Source organism: Pan troglodytes, chromosome 3 (assembly GCF_028858775.2).
Source record: "Pan troglodytes isolate AG18354 chromosome 3, NHGRI_mPanTro3-v2.0_pri, whole genome shotgun sequence".
In the NCBI taxonomy this organism is placed as follows: domain Eukaryota; kingdom Metazoa; phylum Chordata; class Mammalia; order Primates; family Hominidae; genus Pan; species Pan troglodytes.
Genome location: NC_072401.2, coordinates 159934344 through 159961718, shown reverse-complemented (window position 1 = coordinate 159961718; position 27375 = coordinate 159934344). Strand labels below are relative to the sequence as shown.

General features: G+C 39.0%; 1 protein-coding gene across 3 annotated transcripts in view; it reads left to right on the top strand.

The window, feature by feature from the left end:
- The first annotated feature begins 5710 nt into the window (after nucleotides 1-5710).
- Nucleotides 5711-27375, top strand: part of GASK1B (golgi associated kinase 1B) — a 57880-nt gene continuing 36215 nt past the window's right edge. Inside the window, exons 1-5 of one of the 3 annotated variants that reach the window (XM_063809965.1) lie at nucleotides 5711-6478; nucleotides 7607-7685; nucleotides 14263-14431; nucleotides 15625-15677; nucleotides 16939-18072. In XM_063809965.1, coding sequence (XP_063666035.1) covers nucleotides 17163-18072 — 910 coding nt within the window. In that variant the 5' untranslated portion in view covers nucleotides 5711-6478; nucleotides 7607-7685; nucleotides 14263-14431; nucleotides 15625-15677; nucleotides 16939-17162. Of the gene's footprint in view, nucleotides 6479-7606; nucleotides 7686-14262; nucleotides 14432-15494; nucleotides 15678-16115; nucleotides 16207-16938; nucleotides 18073-27375 lie in introns of those variants that run through there. The other 2 variants (XM_063809963.1, XM_001142375.7) reach the window with 2 other exon arrangements.

Sequence of the window (27375 nt, the reverse complement as noted above, 5' to 3'; positions counted from 1 at the left end):
AGAGCAGAGAAGATCATGAAGCATCTTATATTGTGAAGGCAGAAAATTCAGCTTTGTTGTCAGCATAGTGCCTGACTGTCCAACTGTCTAGGATTGCCGGTCAATGACAAAATGGGCCTATCTTAACGCAAGCTGTATGCAGAGGTGGATGTATCATGAACCTAAAGAAGCTTAAGCTCATGTGCTTGTTACTTATACTTCCCCATTTGGGGAGAAAGTAGCAGCCATGGCTGCACATTAGCAAATGGGCTGCCCCAACTTAAAGGTTATACTCTTAGGCCTAGTGGTGTTTTTCCATTGTGGATGGAATTTTTGAAATTGTGATGTTTATGGTATATATCAACTTTTAAAATGTTGTAACTTGGTTTTATGTATTTTCTAAGTAAATATTCTCTTTAGTATCTAAATTTGTATTCTTTTAATTAAATAAGGTGCTCCAAACTGTATGATTGTCAGACCCACAAAACCTACATCTGTCACCTGTTTTATGAGTCGAATATTCTGAGTCTTCTTCAGATGAGTTGGTTTTAACTAAAGCTTATTTCTCTCCAGCATCTTCCTGCAATCTGTAAGAAGTATGAACATGGTGAAGTATCTGCCTATTTCTCTATTTTCTAAAATTTCAGACATAGCAGGCATGTTGTCTGAATCCTAAATGCAATAGGCAATGATTTAACCAACTGTTTTGTTATTACATGTACCAGTTTCCTGGAACTACCACAAACTGGGTGGCTAAAAACAACAGAAATTTATTCTGTCACAGCTCTAGAGGTTAAAAGTCTGAAATCAAGGTATCAGCAGGGTATGCTCCTGGTGAAGACTCCAGGGAAGAATACTTCCTTGCCTTTCCCTAGCTTCTGGCGGCTCTCACAATCCTTGGCTTCCTTGGTTTGTAGCTGCATCACTCCAGTCTCTGCCTCCATCTTCACATGGCCTTCTTCTTTGTGTCTCTGTGTGCCCCCTCCTCTTCTTATAAGGACACCAGTCATTTGATTTAGGACCCACTGTAATTCAGTATGACCTCAACTTAATTACATTTGCAAAGGCCCCATTTCCAATTAAGGTCATATTTTGAGGTTTCAGGTGGATATGAATTTTTGGAGGGCACTATTCAAACTACTCCATTACATAACAGGCACATTGTACCCCCAGATGGTGATGGAGTGATTTGCATTGTTCCTATGCCATCTTGTTTCAGCAAGTTCCACATTTTAAAGTCTGTAATTGACAAGATTTCAGTTCTAAGTGTAAATACTCCCAGACTTACCTCTTTGATAAATCCATTATATATTCATAATATTCTAAATTGAAAATACATTTAATACACCTAGCCTACCAAATATCATAGCTTAGCCTACCCTACTTTAAATATGCTCAGAAAACTTACATTAGCCTATGGTCAGGCAAAATCATCTAACCCTAAGATTATTATATAATAAAATGTTGAATATATCGTGTAATTTATTGTGTATAGTACATGATAGAGTACAGTATCATTTTTCAGTCCTCATGGTCACATGACTTGGAGCTGTGGCTCACTACTGCCACCCAGCATCACGGGAGATTATCGTCTCATATCTATAGCCTCGGAAAAGATCAAAGTGTGGTTTCTATTGAATGCATGTAGCTTTTGCATCATTGTAAAGTTGAAAAATTGTAAGTTGAGCCGTAACTTGGGGACCATCTGTACAAATCTCTGCATCAATAAAAAATCTTTGAAATGAAAGTGACTGAAACTCAATTTGAGCTTGTTAGGCAAAAGGGTAAATTTATTGGCACATTAATTATGGTAAGGACAGGGAAGATGGAACATCGAACTAGAGGCTCTAATCTATATTATTCTCTTCCTTCTCCTCCTGTGAATCTTTCTAAACAGTGACTTCATTTTCTCAAGCTGGCTGAAATGATGTGCACCATCCCTCTTCCTGGGATCATAAACTCATTGCTTCATGACTAGAGATTAAATGTTCTCAATGTAAAAGTCCTGGAAGAAGGCTAATATTCCAACCTTGAGTAAAGTTCTCAACTGTGGGCCAATTGCTGTCCTAACAAGGAGATATACTGTTCTTGCCATAGCTTAGCCGTGTATTCATTCTTACATCCAGGACAGCGATGGGGTCTATTACTAGAAGAAATGAGGAAAAAATGTTAGGTAGACAAAAGGTAGATGTTTACTATCAAATCATAGTTCCTTTCTCCATTCTCTCCTGTACTCCTCCACCCCCCTTTCACATAATACAGAGAATTGGATTAGAAACTGTATGGATCGGTCGGGTGCGGTGGCTCACGTCTGTAATGCCAGCACTTTGGGAGGCCGAGGCGGGCGGATCACCTGAGGTCAGGAGTTCCAGAGCAGCCTGCTTAACATGACGAAACTCTGTCTCTACTAAAAATACAAAAAATTAGTGGGGTGAGGTGGCAGGCACCTGTAGTCCCAGCTACTCAGGAGGCTGAGGCAGGAGAATTGGTTGAACCCAGGAGGCGGAGGTTGCAGTGAGCCGAGATCATGCCACTGCACTCCAGCCTGGATGACAAGAGCAAAACTCTGTCTCAAAACAAAACAAAACAAACAAACAAACAAAATTTTGTTGTGTATGGATCACACAACAAATAATAGCTAAAGCTAAAAATGAAGGTGAAAGAACAGTAGTTTTTGCTTTCAGTTGCAGTGCTCAAATGCCATCTAAAAAAAAAAAAATACATGTGGAAAACACTCTGCACTTGAAAGCTCAGAGACCTGAATTTTAGTCCCTCATCTGCCTCTAACATGTGACCTTGAACAAGTGATTAACATTACTCTTTCTCACTATCAATATGCCTGACATTATGAAAGTCAACAAGAAAGATTTAAAAAGTAGTTTAGGAAAATCTATATTTAAAATGATAGAATGCTCTATATCTTCTGAGAAAGCTGTTGATTTAATTTAAGAAAATTAAATAGGAGAGAAAGTCTTGTATAGTGAAAATATCACTTAATTTGAATTTAAGAGTTCTGATTCTGTCTGACTCTCAAGTTATTTACTGGTAGGCCCCTCAAGCTGCTGCTTCTATAAAATCAGTGGGTTATATTTAGTTTATCTCTTAGGTCTCTTCCAGTTCTAATATTCCATAAAAATACAATGAAACCTCAATTATCCAAACTTTATATTGCTTGCTTCTTATAAAATGGGAATGTGTTTATCCTTCTGGAGGTTTGTAGCATTTCTTAAATCTGAAAAATTCTTGGCTACTTTCTCTTCAAATATTGTTTTAGTCCCATTTTCTTCTCCTTTCTTTCTGTACCTTGAGTAAACCTTTTAATTATATCTGATAAGTTTCTCATGCCCTTTCTGGATTCTCCATCCTCTTAACTGTCTGTGTATCCGTTTGGGTATTTTCTTCTGACCTACCTTTTAGTTTATAAATTCTCTTTTCAATTGTATATATTTTGTTTTTTTAATAAGTGAACTATGAGGTGTTTATTGATAATTTCCTTGTACATATCTTGTATTGAATTCAATGATCTTACTTAATCTTTGGGTTGATACGTTTTTTGAGTTTGAAAATTCTATCATCATCTTTTAAAATATTGTTCTGCCACCATGTCTTTCTCTTTTCTTTGGGTCATCCAGTTACACCTATGTTTGATTTTTTAACTGTGTCCAATACATATCTTAAACACTTGGTTTTAATTTTTTTCTATTTATTTTTCTAATACTTTGCCTTTATATTTAATATTTTCTAGTGACCTGTTTTTAATTTCATAAACCTCGTGTTCTGCTTTGTTCTGTCTGCCTTTAAAACCAAATAAATTTTTTTTAATTTCAGATTTCTAAAAAATTTCAGACTAAGAATGTCCACTTAATTTTTTTTTTTTTTTTTGAGACAGAGTCTCACTCTCACCCAGGCTGGAGTGCAGTGGCGTGATCTCGGTTCACTGCAACCTCCACTTCCTGGGTTCAAGCGATTCTCCTGCCTCAGCCTCCTGAGTAGCTTGGATTACAGGAGCGCACCACCATGCCTGGCTAATTTTTGTATTTTTAGTAGAAATGGGGTTTCACGATGTTGGTCAGGCTGATCTCAAACTGCTGACCTTGTGATCCACCCGCCTCGGCCTCCCAAAGTGCTGAGATTACAGGCATGAGCCACTGTGCCTGGTCCCACTGATTTTTTATAGCTTCTAATTTTCTATTGAAATTCTCCCACTCCTTATCTTTTGCTTTACTTTCTTTTATCGATCAATCTAAGTATTTTAAAGTCTGAGTCTCCTGTAGAACTCTCTCTAAGTCATTATCTCTATCTTACTGGTAGGGAAACTAAAAAATTTCATGAAGAATAAAATCCATTGTACAATGCGTAATATAGTCAAAGATCTTGAAAAAGAATTGGTGTCTAAACCATTATTTTTCACTTTTAATCAATAAACATTATTCCTCTTTAGAGGAGGTAAAAAAAACCCCATATAAAATATACTGAAAATAAATTTCATTAAACATTAAATGATGAATAGTTCTAAATCTCTCTATCTTCTTTGCATTCATTAACTAGCACTTCAGAGCAAAAATAATGGTAGCTTTTGTTATGGCTTCATATTTCTTTAAAATATTGACTTAAAATAGATTTCCAATCTGGGGAATAGATAAGAACTAATGCCATTTGGTTTTAAACAGAATTGTGTTGTAATCCTCAAGCTAAAGGCATAGCAAAAAAAAAAGACAACATCACTGGAAATTTGCCTCAGTCTACTTACTGTTCACCATTTAATCAGACACTTTTTAATTCTGGCAGAAAGTCTAAGGAATTCATGGATCCACCTTCTAAGCACATCAAGGAGTGTTAATACACTGGACAGTTAGAACAATGGCAGCAGAACATCTTATTTAAACTCTTGACATAATAAAATAATTTTTTCTTGTTTTGGTAATAATATCATTAATACTTTACAGTTGTGGCAGACTACAATGTTAAAGATTCAATTAAGCAAGAGAGCACCATAATACACTTTAAATAAGACTGCTATAACTTTCACAGGCACAGTTTCAAACAAGACTAGTCAACCCTCATTATTCATTAGGACTACTTCATATAAGTCAGCTTACCAATAAGTAGCATTTTACAAAAGCCTCTTATCTACTGACTTACCATATAGGTCTTAGGAAAAATGTTTTATTTTTGAATAGTTACATGGATACTATAAAGATCGTGACTGTTTATCACTATGTTGTGAAATTTCTTGCCTTCCTTCAATTTTTTTTTTTTTAAGTGGAGAAATGATTTTCTCAAAAGTCTGAGTCTTCTAAGCATAGCTCATCTCCTGGTAAAAATTGCAGTGCCCCATTAGTTAATAATGCCATCGCAAGCCATCCTTTTCTCTCTTCTAACGTACCATACAAACAAAATTTGTGCAAGTCAAAGAGCAGGGCAAAGTTTTCATACTTCATAGAGCTTTAAGTAAGTTTATTTCATAGAACTGTGGGAGTGCCAGCCAAAGAGCTTCCAGTATGAAACTTTCAGTTGCCTTTATGGAGATGGCCACTGGCAGCCTACCACCTTGGTCATGCTCCTGTGGGCAGGCAGGGAGAAGGCAGCTTGCGCAGACAGCACACGAAAAAGGCCTTTGGATAGAGGCAGCTTCCCAGGCTCGTGAGCTGCAAGAGCCGGGCGCTCCAGAAGCACAGAGCTCGGAAATCGGGCACGCAGTCGGAGCGCGCGTGCAGGCACAGGAAGTGACGCAGAGTTGATGCGTCAGGCTTAGGCTCAGGCTGCAGTGACAGCAGCTGCATGCAGGTCTCCTCGAGTTCCTGAAGGATGGAGCCTGGGTTTTTTTTTTTTTTTTTAATTTATTTCTAAATTTCCCCCCTTTTCCGTCTGTGTTGGTCATTTGCTGTTGTTATTTTTGGCATGTTTTATAATTTTCAGTCGGTTTTCAGAATATAGATAGCATACTGTACATTCTCTGTATGATGTTCCCATGAAAGTGCTGTTTTTGTTTTTTAGTTATAAAGCACTTCAGTAAATGACTTTGATCCAGTTGAGACTTAGTTTTAAGCTTTGTTATACTTGACCTTTTTAATTTGCTACTTACAGGATGTGACCATTAATCTTAGAAAGTAGCTTTGCCCAAGTCCTGGACCTAGGTTTAGCACGCTCCCTCTGGATTTAATTCTAATCTCTAACTCCTCAGTGCCGTTCAGCTGCTGAAATCTCTGCTCAGCATTCAAGCTTTCTGTTTGCTGTTTCCCACTACATATCTTGAAGGCTTGCCTTGTACATGCACAAGTCAGAAATTTACCCACAATTTGAGGGAAATTAGGATGCAGATTTGGGGACACTCTCTTAGCTTCCTGTCTTTTTCAATAGTTTGCTCCTCAAATCACAGCTCCTTTGGCGTCCTGAAACGCCAGACTTTGTCTCCTCTGACGTGTGAGACTCCTGCTTTCTTCTTGGGCTCTTTTCGCCTTCACCACAACTTGGAAAATGCCCCCAGGAAAATTCCGAGGTGAATGTTGAATACATCTTGTGTGCTTCCCTTTCTCAAGGATTCTAGCTGCTCAATATTACTTGCACTGGCTCTCCAATGCCTTCAGAAGATTGTTTATATATATATATTTTTCCAATTTTAAAACTTATTTTTGGTAGGAGGTTTAGTTAAATGTAAGCTACACTGTTGACTCCAGGGCCCAACATTTTATCCAGTGAATTTTAATTTGAACAGTTTTATCATTTCTAAATGTTATTTTAAGATTTCTTTTTAATGTGTACCCAATCATTTTTAAAACCTTTTGTTGCATGTTCCCTTTGTCGTCCTTTAAACAGTTTATATTTATCTATCTATATTTATGTTTGGATTCAAATAATTCCAAAAATTCTCTCTCTCTTTGTGTTTTTTTTTTTCTTTGTATGCTTGTGATTTCTAATATTAACCGCAGATACCTTGATGTCATTTATGGAAGTTTTAAATTTCAGAATCTTTCATTTTTAGGAAATTTGTAAACAATGGATTATATGCATTTTTTCCTTATTTATTCTGGGTCTAGGTTTTAGGTAAGATGGCCTTTGAGAGTTTCCAGCCTGACAATATATACTGCTTGAAACAGAAAGTTATACATTTTAATTTTGAATTGTGCTCTCTGTGGAAAACTTGAAAAGAAATAAAAATGTTTCGTGATGAACTTATGTTCACCAAGCCTCTCAGACACTTATATGCTTTGGCTGCAGAAATTCCAAACTCAACTTATTAAACTTTTTTATTTTACAAAGCTATATATTTTAGAAAGAAATCTATCCACCTGTTAGCTGAAATTCAATTAATTGTAAAGCATTTTTTCTTATTTAACGAAAAGAAGAATGTCTTTTTTTCCATGATTCAATAATTGAATAAGTGAAAATAAGCTTTGGTTCAGTTTGAAACTTATGACAGATTGGTAGGTGAATTATTTATCAATGAAAATGAATTATCTATAAAACTACCCAAAGCAGTCCAATACTGTCACTTGGTAGACAAATTTAGCATGATTAGAATTGACATATTTGAGGTAAGTAGGCATGGTCTACTTAATTATATTGAGACAGATACAATGGGAAGAATTGAGACCTGAAACTAGATATTTCTGTTCGGTTTGGGCAGGTTCTCAGGGTGGCAGATGAGGAAGAAGGTGGAGAACAGGATAGAAATGAAATTTTGAGAAGGGAGTCCAGCCTAGAAGGTAGGATCCTAGAAGTCCCTTGACTGCTAGGCCATTGTATATCATTTTAACTGCTACTTCCAAAGTGTTTTCACAATGTCTCTCACATGATAGTTGCTCCAAAAATATTTTAAATGAAAAAAATAGAATAATAGAGGAGTCTAAAGATATGACAACAAATACTTCGGTCTCTAATAAGCGATTACAGGTTTCTCCATAATAAGGAGATACCTGCCAGGAGAACTGACTAAATCCATTCAATAATTGGGTGACCTCTCCCTTGATCAAAGTATAAATGGGCATGACCAACTCTGAATCTCCTTTTGACCGTGATAAATGAATATTTCTAAGGTCTGTCTTTCCCCACCTGATAATGACAAAGCTGACTTTTTTTTTTGGCATGGTAAGGGCTTGCATGTATTAATTCATCTAGTCCTCACACCAGCTCTATGAGATTGATGCCATTATTAAGAAAGGTAAAACAAGTATTCAATTATGATACCCCCCATTTCAATTACATTGCCATGACTTACCTCATTATAGCCTCATATAGGTTACCATAGACTAGTTCTAAATTTCAAAGGCAAAAATTGCCAAAGATTTGAATCCAAAGTAGCATGCAGACTACAGTCCTGATTATATTTTAAGTCTTTTGTTAAGTATAAAAGAAGATAGTGAAGCAAATTCTGGATAATTTGCTGCATTAGTAACTTAATAATACAACTTTTTCTTGAACCTGAAATCATGTGTTGGTCAAGGAGTCTTACCAACAGTGTCTTACATCTCTTTAGAGAGTGCCTAGCCATTAGTATCATCCTTGCAAGAAAAGAGAAAATAATGAATAAGCAATTACATCTTACAGTATATTGAGCACTGTGCTAAGTGTTTTACATATAGCATCCAATTTAATTATTAGAACCGTTCTGTGTACTAGATATAATGCTCTTAGCTTTTCAGATGAGGAAACTGGGCAAAATTAAATATCTTGCCAAAAGCACCTACCTGAGATAGGAATCTTTTTGTTTACAAATTCATTAACTCAGTTAAATGCAGATTTGTTGTCATAAATTATATTGTCTGGTTATTTCTCTAAGCAATTAGTGCAAAGATAAAACAAGGAGTTGCCTTTGAACTGATGATTACCTCAGTCAAGGGTGGCTTCATTCCCCAAAGAACTGCAGTATAATGTGCATTCTTAACCAAAGCACTGGTCATTTCCTGTGGAAAAATAATTGGAGTGTGTTATATTTAGAGAACGACATGTTCATTCTTATAAAAATATTCAATTTTTTTTCCTGTGTTATACTCCTTGGTATCTTTTCATCTTTTTATTTCGGAACCCATTCCAAGCTTCTAACCAAAAGCTTTTAGGCTTATAATTTTTGGCTATGCTACAGGTTACATGACCATGGGAACCCGATGACTGCCTTTTGGAAAACAGTGTGATTTTACTATAAAAGGAGTCTTTATGGATTCATAACTGGTGATGGGCTGTTGAGGATTGATTTTTCTCTGGCGTTTTTCCTTAGGCAGTCCCTCCACACCCAGCCATGGGTGCTCCTGGTTTTCATTCCATGGGCTGTGAGCTCTAGTCTCTCTCAAATTCCTTCTTTTTCCGGTTTCTACATGCTGTGAACTTGCTTTGAGAAGGGGCTTGAATCTATAGAGCTGAGTAGGTGAGAGTGGGTGGCTGGGCAGGGTATGTGATGTTAACACATTCTGTGTTTTTGATCCAAAGGGTAAAATATCAGGAAGGAAATGGAACTCTCATAAAGACGGCAAAAGGAATAGAATGACCTTAAATAAACTGCAAATATTGTTTTGAATCACCTCCCAACTTTTTGCTTTTCTGTCCTTCTTCTTTTGGCATCTTTCTGTCTTCCTCCTGGCCTGCCCCATTCTTTTTGGGGCTTCTCACTAGGGCAGTCACCTGGAGGGCTTGTTTCAATATGTGTATTGAAACAAGACTGTCCTCCAGTTTCCGATTCCATAAGTCTCCGGTGGGTTTTGAGGATTTTCATTTCTAACAAATTTCTAGGTGAAGCTGATGCTGCTGGTTCAGGGCCACACTTTGAGAACCACTGGCCTTGGGATGTGTTTTACCGTCTTAATATGTTCATTCATTCATGCATTTGTTCATTCAGTTAATGTCCAGGCAGTGCCTTAGACATTGCATACTCCCCACAGAATCCAGCTTTAGTGACAAGCATTGAGTAGGTCTTCAATACATTTTAAACTGTTGTGCAACGTGCATTTCTCCAAGTCTCACTAGCCCATGGCTACCGAGCATTCTTTGGCAGGACTGACTTGAACTGCACTGACTTTTACCCTCTCCTGTGTAGAACAAGAACTCCAGCACCGCTCCAAAAAGCACTTATTGTGTCTTAGGGATGCCTGGTCTTGTAGTTCATATACTTATAACCCAGGCAGTTCTGGTTACCACACACACAAGCCTCTCCCATGGATGTCTTCTCTCTGTGCAGCTACTTATGGGTAACTTACTGCTGCACCTGCTGCTGTTGCTGTTTTCTACGGTAACCATGAAGTACACACCATGGGAGCTACCCACCCGTGCTCCAGAAGTTGCAATACCGGAGAGGTGATGGAGAGGATGAGATGCTCCCTGACCCTGCATCATATTTCCTCACCTTGCAAGCCAATGGCTGCTGATGCTTTGATATTGCACAGAATAATGTATGAAAATATCTCCATCAGTGCCTTCCTGTAGTTCTTCTTTTCTGGTGCTTGAATCCATAGTGTTGGGGAGGTGGGCGTGGGTGAATGGGTAGGGTATGTAACATTAACCCAGTCTGTCTTTTCCAATCCAGTTTTGCTATCAATTCTTGAAACTTGTGTATGTAGTTACATACCCCAACATTGTATCAGATATGCTATATATGTCTGAATCATAGTAGGTGATCCAACTCAGTTGCAAAACTACCAGATACAGATGAATAAAGGATTCCAAATTTCTCTCTACATTTTCTCCTGCACTTTAAGGTGTTTGTTTATAATCCCAATGCATTTCTAACATTCCAAATTTAATCTAGTGAAGCCAGGGGCCTTCTCTTCCTTTAAATGTACTCTGTAGAATTTTTTCTTTTACAAAAACTATACTTTAGGTGAGGAGAGAAAAAAAATAATTTGTTGGTCTCCGCTAGCTTCCTGCAAGGAGCCCAAGGGTTGAGCAGTTTTGTCCAATCTTTACTCCTTTACAAACACAGAAAACTGCTGCGTAGGTTGTTCTATGCCAAGAATGACCTAGAGCCAGTGTGTCTGTCCTGGTTTCTCCTTTGTGTGTGTGCCCTGGGGACAGAGATGGAGCAGAGTATCGAGACATTGAGTGCCCATTTCTGAAATAGAGAAGCTTAGTTGTCTAGATTGTGTGGGGGCTTTTTGAAGAAACCCAGGGCAACCTCCAATTTTCCTAATTCTTACTTTATTCCATGATAACTCTATGAATTATCAGGTTTTAGAACTATAAAACAAATGCAAATTATTCTAATCTGCATAAATTATCTAATTATTAAGAAGTGAAATAATAACTTTATACATGTCTATCATTTCAAATATATGCAAAATTGGCTGTCATACATTTTATCTTTTTACCATATCATGGTATGTTCACGCAGACATCGCCCAGCTTCTGGTCATGTGGCAGGACCATTCTAACACAGACACAACATCAAATAATGGAACAAATGTTCCTAGGGAAATGAGGCAAATGGATTATTGCAGGAGATTTCCATACCAGGAAATTGGAGGAAGGTGCATGGTATAATAGTAGACCGAGGAGAGAATACCTAATACAGTGCAATGCCAGGCATTTTACCTGCTGGAAATATGCTTATTTGGTGTTCTCTTGGTCATATATGAGTGATTAGGCTATGGCACATAGTGTTACTTCACAGACTTGTAAGACCAGTTCTGAGGAGACAGGTGATTTTCTCCAAAAGCACTTCTCCTACTGCAAATAGATGTACTAGTTTAGGTCAACAGGAATGATGTCCTTAGGGGTGAGCAATCAAGTGTCAGATAAAAAGTGCACATATTTCTATAAAATATATTCAATGTAACTTCTTTTGCATACAGTTCAAAAGACAGATACAGTATAGAGTACTATTTAACACTTTTATGACAAAACTTCAAAGACTATTAAGTTAAAAGTTTTTCAGCTGCAGGCAGGGCAGCTTGGTGCTGTCCAGGCCTGGTGTTGGAATGGATAGCAAAGGTATTAGCAAATTCCGTACAGTAAGTAGGGCAAAGTTTGTAGCCAGGAACCTATGCTAATGCTGGGATTTTAGTTATAATAGGGTAATGGGTCCTAGAAATCAGGACTATGAGGAGCAAGGGATAGGGTCCCCCAGTGGAGGAGTCTGTGCAGCACTGAACCAGGAACAAGGTATCCATCTCCAGGTCTGCAATCTATGCAACAAGCCTGGGTCAACAGTGGCAAGGAAAAACTTAATACTTAGCTTTTAAGTGATTGGAGTCCTTATATATTGTCCTTCACTTTCCCAAGGGCTCTCAGGAGATGGGCAAGCTGCCACACAGTCACAGCAAGTGACACACCTGACAGGAGTGGGGGCAATAAGAGTGCTGTGGGTGGAAGAATGAGGCCCAATTCACTATCTAATCTGGTCCAGGAGTTGTCCCGACTGAAGGCAAATAGCCTTTACCAAACTAGGATCTTACTATTGGAAGCCTTGAAGGATTTACGGATTACGTCATTGCCAGTGAAACCTAAGACATCATTTAATTGTAAAAAGGTGTTAACTTCCTCCTAGAACTAAGTATCTAACTCATAGTACAGTGAATTATAACTCTGCACATTAGAAGCTTTTAAAACTGTGGATTCCTGGGCCCTACTTTAGATCATTTAGAATCTCTGGGAAGATGGATGGGGTCTAGACACTCATATATTTTTAAAATTTTCAGGGATTTTACTGTTCTTTAATATTTAAACTTAATTTTTAAATGACTGAAGTAATATGCATTTTTTTGGTAAACAAATTATTTGTCCTACTCTCCTTCTATATAGATTTATAACATATATACAAGGTTTAAAGAATATAAAATAAATAGCTATTTATCTATCACCTTTTCCAATTTGATTGAAGGATAAGATATATATAAATATGGAAAAGTACAGAAATCATAAATATATAGTCAATGTGTTATCCCAAAATAAACATACTTAGGTAAATCCCATCTAAATGAAGAAACAGAACATTCCCACAATCCTGCTTTGCTCATGTTTTTTCTCCATCACCATCCTTGCCCCTCCATAAAGATATAAAAAGTCCCCAGGTAATTCTAATGGTCCCTACCATTATCTTACTGTCTACTTTTTCACTTTATTTCTCTCATTGTTTTTTAAGAAGAGAAAGTACTTTAGGCATGAGAACTATTCGTCTCTCTGATCTAATAATATTAATAATAATGAATGCTTTGAGTTCTATATGTGCACTCACAGATTATATTGTAAGTTATACACGAATGTTATATTGTGGCAACAAATTTTCAAACTAATGCTTGTTCAAGGAATTTAGCTTTATTTTTCTAAAACTAAATTAAACTTCTCTGTGTCCCATGCTACCTGATGGCAAAAAACACCTTTCCATTCAGTTTCAACAGAGACCATGAGCAATTGATGGCAATTGCTTCCACACTCGAAAATGAGATATGGATCCGCAGTGCTAAGGGAGGTGGGTTGCTGCATTGGGAAGTCTGAGGTTGCTGGAGCAAATGATGGTGACCATGTCCATTGGATCACTTGTGGGGCAGTACACAGAGGCCCAAGTTAGAAAACCAGCCTGCGGGTCAGCTTAAATGCTGCCTAAGAGAACAGCCTGGAGAGATGAGGTGATCTCAGCAGAACAGGGGGCTACCAAGTTCCAAGGGACTAAGGGGCCATCAACAGCCAGCTAGAGAGATGCTTTGATAGTGGTGTCTTTGAATTAACTATCGCAGAGTCAGCTTTACACACCTGCCAAACCTGGAGAGCTTATAAGTCAATTTGCAGCAGTATCAATGGAGTAGCAAGGCCATTTCTGCTATTATTGCTTCTCTCTCTCCACTACCTTGGAACAGCCAGAGCCAGGCTCAAAGTGGGGTGAGCGGCTGGATGAGTGGTTAAGGAATAAGAGCTCTAGGCAGAAACAAAAAAGAATGTAAGATGGGTCTCCTCTGTCCCTTTTCAGTAGATTTTGGTTATGCTTTTTGAGGGACTGCTATCTTCTGGGGAAATTCTGGGAATTTAAAAGAAATTTTTAAAAAAATTGACTGTGATATAGAATCAAACATATTAATTAGTTTATGTATATTATGTGTCTGTATGTCTATGGCTAACAACTGGAGAACTTTTACAAAAATTTAAGTATGACTGGAAAAGTCATGGGGACTGCCTGAGTTTCCATTTAAGAAAGTTGAAAAGAGATATCAGGCCACAGAACAGGTTTCAATGGGCAGTGGGGGGGAATCACTAAAATTGTGTTCTGATTATATCTGACGAGCCCCATTTATCCACTGTATTGGCTATATCAATATGTTGGCTACAAATAATTCAGTGTGCTTGTCCTCAATTCTACCATGATAGCTTTGCTGTGGTGCAGTGGTGACTATCTGTCAAGGCCTGGGCTGAGGAGAGAGGCCTCTGAGCAGTTTAATGAGGCATCATGGGGGATAAAAACAAACACATTGCTGAATATTTCAAATGATCATTCCAAGGCTGCTATCTCATTCAATCATCAGAAGAAACCGATAGGGTAAGTGCTATTATTTTTCTTTTCTTACACATGGGGGAAACTGAGGCTTAGAGAGGTAAGATTACTTGCCACAGGGGACCACACGTAAGAGGTAAATGAGGAGAATTTAAAGCCAGTCTGCCTCCCTCTTCAGCCCATTCTCTGAAAATCATAGCTCAGAGTAGATAGTGTAGCCTCCACTAATCCCTGTTGTGGCTATAGCAGGGGACAGTGTATTGTTCTTTTTCTAGGAGACATTTTTGGAGTGGGGGTGGGAAGGTAGTCAACGAAATTTACTAACTCACACAACTCTCCCTATCTCGTAGGCATTTCTCCATGAAAAAAATAGCTCTAAAAACAGCTAGAGGAGATGTCTGCTTATTATAACTGGCCTCTGCCAAAGGCTTACTTTTAATTGTTATAGAGCCAGGTCAGTTATTCCTTTGACTGTGGAAATAATAAGATGGTTATAAAATGCAGCTTTGGTATGGTTTCCTTGCAAGAAGTTCACATTTTCTATCAAGAAAATAATTCTGTGTGTATGGAAGTGTGTGCCTAAGAGTTTTTGAGTGCAAATAAAATTGTTTTGATGCCTGAATTCTCACAAAGTTTAGCCAAAATATCCAGGTACTTCCAGGCTACTGTCAATATTGGGATTGCTCCTTCTCATTCCTCCATGTGGCAGGACTTTTAAAGAGGAAAAAAGGACTGAGTTTAGAGTGCTGAAATAACAGCCCGATTATAATTTTTGTCAATTTACCACTTGGACGTTTATTCTCTCCTTCCCTATATATTCCAACTCCTTGCTCTTTTTGCATTGTAAAATATAGTATTTTTAGGATTATACACCATATGCTAATCTTTTACCCACTCTTCAGTATCACAACTTTCTTTCTCTGTGGGGAGGAAAAATCCCTGTCCCCTTTCTGTCTTCTTGCCTTTTGATTCTATTTGCCATAGTCTAATTGACACCCCAAGGTCATCAGCCCCTGCCTTTGTGCTAGGACACGCAAACCACCCAGGCCAATCCCTAACCTGTTTTTTCAAAAAACCTCCAATCAGAGAGAATCCACGACTTCCTTTTGTGAACTGTTGCACCGTGCAATTGCACACTATAAATGTCTTTCCTTATCTGTGTGCACTCTTATCTCACTGTTCTATTTTTTCTCCTCATTTATATTAACTCTTTCTTACCTTTTTTTCTGAACTTCTAGGCCTTCTCTTTCCAGAACTGGTGGAAGACAAATGAAATGGCCAAGATGGTAAGGTGAGTAGTTCCTGGGAACGCTTGTGCTCTAACCCCAAGTTATGTGGGATGGACACTCGAGGGGTGATGGCATTCCTCATTTTACAAGTTACTTACTTGGCTGCGGCTGCTCCACCAAGATAGCAAACATTCTCGATCTTTTGAACTTCGTGAGACTGACATTTCTGAGTCTGTTTGCGAACAGGACACTAGAGGGCTCCCAGGGGTTAAAAATAAGTGGAAATTTATTTGAATGAAAACTGATTCTCTACGGCATTTCTTTTTTCCGAATTTAAAATTAAAGTTTATTTTGTTAACTATTGTTTTTAAAAGCTTTGTATCTCTTAAAACCATGCAGCAGTCAGTTTCCAAGTTTTGCATTGCAATCAGTAGTTTTCAAGGGAGCTTTTAAAGCTGAACTGAAATGTTTGAAATGTGGAACACTCTTGACCATGAAATATGTTCTACTTACATGCCTCAGCCTTTAAAAGTTCTTTGCATTAGAGTCAAGGATTACATTCTTCCTGGAGCCAAGCGTGGGGCCAGCTGTGTAAGTAAGGTTGCTTACGAGTTTCTTCTTTCTCTTTTTAATAGTGAAAAAACAGAAGTAGAGATGCTTTTATTTTCTTTCAGCTGACTTCGGTGGAAAGAAAAGAAATAAAAAGCAGTCAGAGTTGTGTTGTGTTGTGTGTGTGTATGTGTGTGAGAGAGAGAGAAAGAGAGAGAGAGAAACAATAAATGCAACTGCTTCCAAGATATATGGACATTTATGGCTTTGTATTATACTAACAATGTAAGCTAATGGAACATATTATTAATATGAAGTACAATTTGTACCTTTAGACTAAGAGAATATGTTTCTAAATTTTATTGTTAATACTTGCTGCTTGTACTTAGTTAATTCAGGACTTTAAAAAATAAAAATGGTATAGGTATAGAGTATTAAAAAATCATCTATTACTTGTCTTAAGTTCTTTCTGAATTTCAAAAAGGAAAAGCCCAGGTTTGTCACATTTTAACGCTTTTGCTTCAGAGTCAACTTAAATGACTCTAGGTACAAGTTATAAAACACTCTTGGATTTTTGTGGCTTGTTTTCACTACTTTCAAGTGACTATCAAATCTATACATCTATCTCGTTTGCATGCTTTTAAGTTTTATTTTTAAAAACATTTAGTGGTGATATTTATGAAAGGAAATGATTACTTTTTTCTTGACTCTTGTAGAGGAACTTAAATGGTTTGAGATTGTGACTCAGTTAACTCTGTATCCATTCATTCCCAGAAACAAGCCGCATTTCTCCTTGGGGAGACTGATAATTTAAAAGGTTTGTTGTGTCAGAAACATTCCCAGCTTCATCACCAACCCTTTCCTTCCACCTCTGCCCACTGGAGACCACTTATATCCCGAAGCGGACGCGGCAGCTGAAGTCAGGAAACCATGCATCACATTAGCAGGAGCCAACTGCAGACTTTAAACTCCGTTCAACATGTGGATGCGGCAGAGAAATGACCTGTCCAGACAAGCCGGGGCAGCTCATAAACTGGTTCATCTGCTCCCTGTGCGTCCCGCGGGTGCGTAAGCTCTGGAGCAGCCGGCGTCCAAGGACCCGGAGAAACCTTCTGCTGGGCACTGCGTGTGCCATCTACTTGGGCTTCCTGGTGAGCCAGGTGGGGAGGGCCTCTCTCCAGCATGGACAGGCGGCTGAGAAGGGGCCACATCGCAGCCGCGACACCGCCGAGCCATCCTTCCCTGAGATACCCCTGGATGGTACCCTGGCCCCTCCAGAGTCCCAGGGCAATGGGTCCACTCTGCAGCCCAATGTGGTGTACATTACCCTACGCTCCAAGCGCAGCAAGCCGGCCAATATCCGTGGCACCGTGAAGCCCAAGCGCAGGAAAAAGCATGCAGTGGCATCGGCTGCCCCAGGGCAGGAGGCTTTGGTCGGACCATCCCTTCAGCCGCAGGAAGCGGCAAGGGAAGCTGATGCTGTAGCACCTGGGTACGCTCAGGGAGCAAACCTGGTTAAGATTGGAGAGCGACCCTGGAGGTTGGTGCGGGGTCCGGGAGTGCGAGCCGGGGGCCCAGACTTCCTGCAGCCCAGCTCCAGGGAGAGCAACATTAGGATCTACAGCGAGAGCGCCCCCTCCTGGCTGAGCAAAGATGACATCCGAAGAATGCGACTCTTGGCGGACAGTGCAGTGGCAGGGCTCCGGCCTGTGTCCTCTAAGAGCGGAGCCCGTTTGCTGGTGCTGGAGGGGGGCGCACCTGGCGCTGTGCTCCGCTGTGGCCCTAGCCCCTGTGGGCTTCTCAAGCAGCCCTTGGACATGAGTGAGGTGTTTGCCTTCCACCTAGACAGGATCCTGGGGCTCAACAGGACCCTGCCGTCTGTGAGCAGGAAAGCAGAGTTCATCCAAGGTAACAGATTCACATGCTTCGTTATTTGCAGCTGTTGGGGATTCTGGTTCATTTTCTTTTTTCCCTCACTCTCTTTTTCTAAATGATTTTTCTCCACCCACGGTTCACATTTGGACAGCAGCAGCAGCAGCAGCAGCAGCGTGTCTTTCCATGCGCTTGGCATTCTTTATTTTCCCAGCCTGGGAGGATATGAGAGTTCCAGGGAAATGCTGTATTGGACATGCAAGAGTAAGCCCATACTGTATAATCTTTGCTCTCCATTTCCCTCGCTTCACTTCCCAGTGGCTTATTAAATCTAATTAAAGCCAACGGCAATTTGCATGATGAGGAGAGGAAGCTAGGCTGGAGGCAAAGAACTTGCTGACAGTCAGGCATACTATTAAATAGGTTACTATGGGAGGAAGTAGAAGTTTTTAAAAGTAAGGGGGAAGCGGGTTATCGTTCTTGAGCAGATGGAATCTTCTTAAGCGGCGCAGAGCCAGACCATGTTAGGTTTAACCCCCCCTTTTTTTCTCAATGGATTTAACCTCTTTATTTAACAAATAAAAAGAATGAGCAAAAATTGGTGATTTGTTCATTATGTATACTAACTAGCTGTGTGGTTTTATCAAGCCCCTGACTATGATCTATTGAGTCTGTCTTTCAAGATTCTCCCTTCTTGGGTGACAAACATTTTGGCAGGTTCTAACACATGTAGCCAGTTACTGCAGTTGCCAACAAAAGGATTGGTCTGCGGTCATGCCCATGCCATATAAAGGATATTCTCTGAATATTAAAGCTATTCCAGGGCTCGAATACAAAGTACAGTGAGTCAGTGGCTTATGTTTGAATGCAGAATGATGCCAGAAGTTACAACTTTGAATCCAGATTGGCCCAAGAGGCTAAAATGTACCCCAAAGAGATTATAAGCTGAAAGGATACTTAACTTTCTCCATGTTACCATGAAATTTAGCATTTCAGTGAGGTTCCCAGGGAGCCTAGAATGGAATGGATTAAAATCCCTGGGAGTGGCTGAGACCCAACTGCATTTCCAATGGCTTTAGCATTATAATTTCATTTTAAAATGGATACTCCTGGAAGTACCAGTGATTTACTTAGAAAAATTGGACCTTCCCTACTGATGGTGGTTCTTGTCTAAGTGCTCCAGATTCACAGGTATGCTTTGATGTCTCAAGTTTATAAAGCAGTCCACCACAATTATGCCAATGTAAGAAACCTTCTTAAACATTTAATCTAATGTTGATAAAAATGAATTTTTATTGGGTGCCCACAATTTGCTAAGGATTATACAAATTGATTCATATGTGTTGGCTCCTAGAATTGTCATAACAATGCTATGAAGTGGGGACTATTATTATTTCCATTTAGTAGATAAGAAAATTGAGGCTTATTGAGACAAAGTAATTGGCCTCAACTCCCACAGCTAGTAGGTGGCTAAGCTGGGTTTTGACTGTAGACCCAGCAAACTTCAGAACATAACTTCTTAGCCACTGGACTTAGGTGAATATGTAACTTATTATCCAAACTGGAACCGTGTGGCGTGAAAGGAGATGCTGGTGGGCATTGGGACAACAGGCACACACTGACTGTTCTGAGCAGAGTAGAGCACAGGATCCCCCTTGTTATGCTGAAATCCCATTCATTTTCATGTCATAAAGGCCCTAGAGAGGAGAAGATGAACTCTTGTGTATATCCTGAGGCAGGGTTCTCTGATATGTCCTTTGAGCTTCCCTTAGACGCTCTTAGACTACTGTATTGGGAGAATACAGTAGTGGCTAAGAGCCTGGGCCGTGGAGTTGGACTGACTAGGTTTGAACTTACCAATCATTACGACTTGGAAATGTTGCCATGTCTCTTTATGCCTCAGTTTCCTCAGCTGTGAAATGACAATACTGCCTACCATATGAGATTGTTGTTAGTTAATACAGGGAAAACACTTAGAACCAGTATTTGCCACAAGATAAACCTTCAATAAATATTGGTTATTATTATTATTATTGTACCAAGCACATGAGGTACCAAGTTCATTGAATTCCTCACATAATCTCCAAGTCTCATGTGTTACTTCGTTACGTGATAGGACTATGACTAAAACTGCTCAATTAAACTTTTGTAATCCCAATCCCTCTTAGATATTTAATTCTTTGCTCTGAATTTCCAGCATCTTTGAGAACAAAAATTCATTTGAAGGCGGGGTTTATAATCTCAATATAGCCTGGATATTTCTCTCTCCTTTCATATGGTAGTGGTGATGGAAATAAACTAATAAAGCTATACTAATATGACTCAATTTAATAAATAAAATCCCTAAGATTATATCTCAAACAACATTCTGTCTTTGATACCTTCTTCTAGTCATTTAGAGTCACAAAGTCAGGCCAGTTTCTCCAGGGGCTCATGAAATGATTTCATATAGTTATGAATACTCTACACAATGTAATTCTGCTCAAGCAGACTGTTATAGTGTTGCAAAGTACATAAATAGACCACTTCTGGTCATGGTATAGACAGCATTAGGTTCTCAGTATCTCTACCCATCCACCTATTTCTAGTCTTTTCCTCACTGTGTCTTTCTTCCCTGATTTCCAAGGAAGTGTGTAGCTTTCTTCTAGGGCACTGCTATTCTGTTGGTCAGAGTTTGACTTTATTTGAGCCTCGCAGCCCACCCAGGGAGGCAACAGATCTTACCTAGTTACCCAGCATCTTTTTCAGCTTGCTCTATATCATTATATTATATAATACATATTTGTATTATAATCATTTATTTAATCATCTGTTCCTTCCCACTACTCTCTAGGTCTGTGAAGGCAAAGATACTTCCTGTTTTCTTTAGAATTGCATTTCTGGATCTTAGCAGAGAGTCTGGCCCATAGTAGATGCTCTATAAATATTTTGAATGAAGGAAGGAATGCGTTCATTGCTTGTTCCTTGGACTCTAAACAGTAAAACTATACTGGAAGCCACCAGCTTCTAATACTTAGGACGTGTAATAACATTTTTAGTCTTAAGTCCAGGCTGGGCTTTCTCCTGGAGGATCTCATAAGGAATTCATTGTGGAGGTAATAAAAAATGTTTTTGGTAGCCTCCTTGCAATGCAAATGAAAGGTTTACAGGGCTTATTCTTGTGAGAACTATCAGTGTGGTGTGTTGGCATCACACTCTAGTGTAATTTGATAATGAGTTTTCTGCAGGAGGAACAATAGGATTTAATTTAGGTATATATTTCTCTGATGACCTGGCTTGGTCTGGGAGTAGATCTTTTAATATTTGAGAGAGTGAGAAGCCAGCAAAGCCTGTAAGTAATCTACCCTAAATGTTGTTTCTGTTCTGAGTTTTGATTAATGTTTACAAAAATAAATTTATATCTGGCACCAAGAAAGTGGTTGGTCTGTGTTGCAAGTTGAATTTAGATATTTAAGTTGTCTTAGTTAATTTTTCTAAGAATCCTATGCAGTAGACTTTTTAAACCTCATTTTAGAGATGAAAGAAAGGCAAGAAGACTGCTCAAGGTCATGTGATGAGTTAGTTGTCCAGCAAAAATTTTTGTCTTCTAACTTCCAGTCTTTTCTCTTTTCATAAATCTGCTTCCCTCAACAAATCCTTTAGGGGGCCCTAAGATACATCGTCTTTCTCTATCACAACAGCCTACTAGAAAGTTTAGTTATAAATAACTAAATATATAAATATAATGAAACAGATGACTTATACACTGATGCACAGATATAGCTATGGGAACCTCCTTTTTTTCCTCAAGGAGACAAAAAAACCTTAACCATGGCTAAGAGTTATTGAGTTTTCCTAGGTATATATACCAGGTACCATTCTAAGTACTGTGCTTGCATTATTTCATTAAATCCTCATACAAATTCTACCAGCTGCACCCAGATGTCATTATGCCTGGGGACTCTGACAAACATTTAACAAATATGGAAGTTGAGGCCCAAAGTAATTATAAAATGGATATGTGATGTGAAAAGGGAGATGTAAGAAGGAATCAAATGCTGTGATTTGAATGATCTGCCTGCCCCAGCCTTTCAGATAAAGTTCTCTGTTGATTTAATCAAATGACAAAGAGTTCCAATTATAAAGCTCATCTTTAGGTTTTTTCTAAATTGGCAGGACTGGTGTGGGTGATCCAATCAGCTAGCTCAGTTTAATCTGGGACAAGATCTTGATTGTGTGACTTGATGAGTTCTAGATGATTCTTCTTAAATACAAAAAGATGTGTGAAATTAGTGGACTTACTGGTATTGTACTTTATAACAGACTATTTTCTGACAGGTTATGCTCCAAGATATCCTAGAAAATGAGAAGGGTGCACTTGAGGAAGGGCAAGATAGTAATTAATTAGGCAGAGCCAGCAGTGTGCCACAATATAAGATCCAACAGTTACCACTGGAGCAGATTTTCGTCCTATATGTTTCTGTGTAGGAAGTCTTAAAATGAATTAAAATATAGCATCAAAGGGCCTTAAAATGTTTGTGTGCAATAATGAAGTATTTTTCAATTGTGACAAAGAATCTAGTGTGATGTATCACATAGTATACACACTGTATTTGATGTGTGTTGTCTATTATACATACCTAACAATTTTACATAGCAGATATTACTCTTATTTTAAATAGGGGAATCCTGAGGCTCAGTGAGCTTATAAAATGTGCCCTACGTCACCTACCTAGAGAGCAATGAAATTGGAATTTGTGCCCAATTCTGTCTCTGACACTGAAGTTTCCTCACGTTGCTTCTGTTAACCCACACTACCTCACAAATATAACTTACTACAATTATGGGATAATGTCAAAAATGTGCAAATTTTAGCATGATGGTTTCTGATTTTACCACTATGCCAACATTTCTATTTAATTTCTTTTTTCTATTCAATAATCTAACATTGACAATATTTTTACTCAAGTGCAGTATTGATGTATCATTATGAACACTGCTACAAGTTTTTTTAATGCAAACCAAGGTGCCAGTGCTTACCAGATTTTCTTGTTTACCATAAACAATCACATGTGTATCAATGTGATGAACATATTTGTTTTCTGCCAAATTGTCCTTGCAAGAGTCTCAAATTATTATAAAAGTCACCAGATACTGTGTGGTCCTGATACATTTTGATAATTTAAAAAGTGAAAATATCCTAAAGTATTTATCTAGCATTAGACAAAGCAGACTATGTCCATGTAAAAATCAAGAGAATAAAAACAGAGAAAACCCAGCACCCTTCTGTGATCTTTGATTTAGCAGCTTTGCCAGAGCTTCCCCTGTCGTCTGCACAGTAGTGTGAATGAATCTCGAGGGACACCATTTTGGTAGCATTTAAGCATTGTACTATTTTTCATGCCCAGCATGGAAGATGTATTATGTATGCTTTATTTTTAGGATGCTGCTTTATTGCCACAAAGCTGTCAGACTGAATTAAGGTAGCCTAGTTCCAAGAATTCTGTATGTCAAGGCTGCTTAGATGACAAACTGCAGGCACCCCACAAACTTCCATTTAAATTCATTGTAGATCCCAAGTTGCTCACTGTTTTCCAACTTGTATTGCCTCTTCGTATTATAAAGTAGGAGAAATATATGGTATGTTTTTCACTCTCTTTTCAAGCCTATGTGAGCAGCACTGTGAGTTCTGGGTGAAAGTGCAGTTGCCGAGGCAGGGGGATGTCAGCTTTGCATTTTATATTGTTTCAGGCTTTCAGGTAAGGACACAGTCGTTTTGCAGAGAGTGTTGAGAATAACACAGATGTCCTCACAACTTGCGAACATACTGGCTTCCAAATCCTAGAAATCTTTGACATATAGGCAAACTTTCTGAAAATATTTATTTAGGAGTGTGTAATCATGTTTTATTTTTTAAAAAGTTGGATTGAAAGTATGTTGTGTTCTTCCTCAGAAAAGCCCTAAGGCTATTTCTTTATGAATCAAATTGAGCTGGTCAGCTTAATACATTCATTCATCAGTGAACAAAAGTTTACTGAGCCTCGGCTCTAAGCAGCGCTGTGCTCCAGTGTCCTCTTGTTTGCTCACTACATAACTTCATAGGCAAACGGGGAACTGGGCAACCTTCTCTGCTGTGCTTCTGTAATTTGTCCTTGGTCCCACACTCTGCTGGGATAAAAGGGGTGATTAATGGTTACCACAGTACCCACAGCATAAAAGATGCATGTGCCTTAACTCCATGCCATCTATTGTCTTCTATAGGATCACATTTATCTTTTCTTCCTTTAACATGTATTTATTGAGCATCTACTATGTGCTAGCCACTATTCTAGTCACTGGGGCTGCATCAGTGAACAAAACGGTCAGGAATCTCTGCTCTCGTGGCACTGACACTAGAGGGCCATGTGTGAGTTCAGTGTTCTGGAGGAAATCTTCCAGTCACCGATGTGAGGATTCACTAAGAACCTTCCCAAGCTCAAGGAGGTGGGCTCTTCAGTGGGAGTGAATCTGCTGCTGTCTCTGAGTTGATGTAAGGACCACACAGGTGCAGGAGTGCTAGATAGCTCTTTTTACCTAAGTTAAAAAAGAATTGTTACAGTTCCAATGTGTTTGTAATCAATTCAATTCAGTAGCATTTTTATGTGTGAGGCACTGCCCCGGATACTAGGGAAAAGTGGTACAGTTTGTAATTTAAATAGCTTTGTGTTTGGGGGTGTGGACGGGCAATGTAGACTCCTTGCAGGTGAATTCTGATTCTGCCACTTGCTAGCTAGGTGACCTGGGATAAGTTACTTAATATTTTTGTGCTTTATATTTTATTAGCATAATAGGGATAATGACAATAAAAACAATGATGATAACATTACTTACCTTAGAGTTGTCATGAGAATGAAATGAGTTAATATGTATAAAATATAACATTGCTTAACGCGTACTAACACTCTTTTTTTTTTTTTTTTTTTTTTTCCGAGACAGAGTCTTGCTCTGTCGTCCAGGCTGGAGTGCAGTGCTGTGATCTCGGCTCACTGCAACCTCTGCCTCCTGGGTTCAAGCAATTCTCTTGCCTCAGCCTCCTGAGTAACTGGGATTACAGGTGCCTGTCACCACGCCCGGCTAATCTTTGCATTTTTAGTAGAGACAGGGTTTCACCATGTTGGCTAGGCTGGTCTCAAACTCCTGACCTCGTGATCCACCTGCCTTGGTTTCCCAAAGTGCTGGGATTACAGGCGTGAGCCACTGTGCCCAGCTAACACTCTTGAATGCTACCTTTTTCATACCATTTCTAAGCTGATGTAGCTCTTTATGATATGCTTCTTTAGATTTTCTTAGTTGGTTTATCCAGATTGATGTTTACTTGAGTAGAATAAATGGGCGCCTAAAATTTTCATTTAAAGAAGGACCTTGGAGCTTATAGTGGATAATAACGAGATCTCTTATTTGTGGAGTGCTAGGCAGTTTGCATCCATTATCTTATTAAATGTCACAACAGTCCCCTACATCAGATGATCTTGTACACATTTCCTGAGGGGAAACTGAGGATGAAAGAATAATATATGTTCCCTGAAATCCTACAGGTAGCGTGCAGTAGGGCTGGGATACAGACATGGGTCAAGAGGACTCAGCCTCATTCCTCAAAGCTGTGCCTTACTGCCTCCCGCTATCCCTTCACATCATGTGTGAGCGTCCAATGACTGCAGCATGGGGCTTTCCCAGTTAATCATCCATCCAGATTGCAACCACTTTTCTCATTGCCTTGTCGCCTGATTCCTGAATGTAGCCATGATGCCTAACTGTTCCCCTTTTCATGATAGTGATCTGGGGTCAGAAGGAGAGAGGCAGTAGTGTTTCCACCACCCCTATTTTCATCGTCCCAGTATATAAGAGATACATGGGAGTGGATAGTTGAGCACAAGCTGGACGGAATGAGGGCATCAAAACCTCTGCACATCCCTGTCTCTATGTCTCAAGTGTTTCTCTAATCCTTCCCAATTCATATTGAGTGAAGACAGTGAAATTACACCTTACTAGGATGTCATGCCAGGCAAATTTTTATTCTGGGTCCATGGACCATTCCTTAGACTCTAAGAGCTATCCATGAACATTGGGGGATTCCGAAAAAATGCACTCAGAATTTTTGAATGCTTGCTTTGTTCTAGACACTGCATCAAAAGTTGGAGATCCAGAGGACTAAGAAGTAGTCTCTGTTCTTCAGAGCTCTCAGCTTGGAAGACAGGAGACAGTGAAGCAAACCTACCTTACAAAAAATGTGTGATAAAAACCTCAATGGAGATATTTTTAGGAGGCCCTGTAGGCACAGAGAGGGAGAATTTAACCTAGAATGTGTATGTAGGGGGTTGAGTGGGAAATTATAAATACTTTTGGAAGAAGTAATGCCAGAACTGGTTCTTAAAAGTCACTGTGGGTGGTGTGAGAGATAGGATGGGTGCAGAAAGTATAGAGAGAATAGACTATGAAAAACGTGTGAAAGCAGAGTGTGTTCAGGAAATTGCAAATAGTTCGGAAAAACAACAGATTAGGGTTTGGGGGCACGATGTGAGTTAAGCTGTGGTAAGTGGAGAGTGAGTGTGTTTTATGTCCTGCAAGGAGCCTGGACTTTATCTTGCAGAAAATAGGGAGTCGCTGAAGGTTTGAAGAAAGGGAGTGATGTCATGGGCTTTGCACTGTAAGAAGTAAGAAGGTCACTGAGGTCAGGAATTCATGGCTCCTTTAACTGGATTAACAAAGGCTAAATCGCCCAGGACTGAGTCACCCTGATGTGACCAAGATTTCATCTGCAAAATGTGATTGTAGAGTCTGGCACAGTGACCACATCATCACCACCCTCTGAAGTCAAATTTGATTCCTGTTTTTTTAAAGTGGAATATTGAGACAGGAAGAGTCTTGGAGTTTCCATTTATACAGCAGAAGTTCAGGGCAGACCTAGAAAGCAGAAGTTCCTGCCCATTTGTCAGAACAAAGAAGAATGCCTGTTTTCAGAGGAGAACTGGCGATTTAAGTTGTTTAGGTAGTTGGTGATGAATGAAGTCACAAGACATTCTCCTTTCCTGCTTCCTTGACTTCACACTTAGCTAACTCCTGAGGAAGTATGGAGATTATTTTAACTCAGTTAGGCCTAGAGAAAACAAACTATGAAGTGAAAAACAGTTAGATAAATAAATATATGAAACGTATTTGGAATCACGCAGAGACCTGTTTCTTTTTTATTATTTAATTTAATTTTAAGTTGAAAAATAATATTTGTATATATTTATGGGCACAATGTGATTATTTGATATATGTTTACAATGTGGAATTATTAAATTAGGCTAATTTAAAAATCCATCACCTTACTTATTTTTT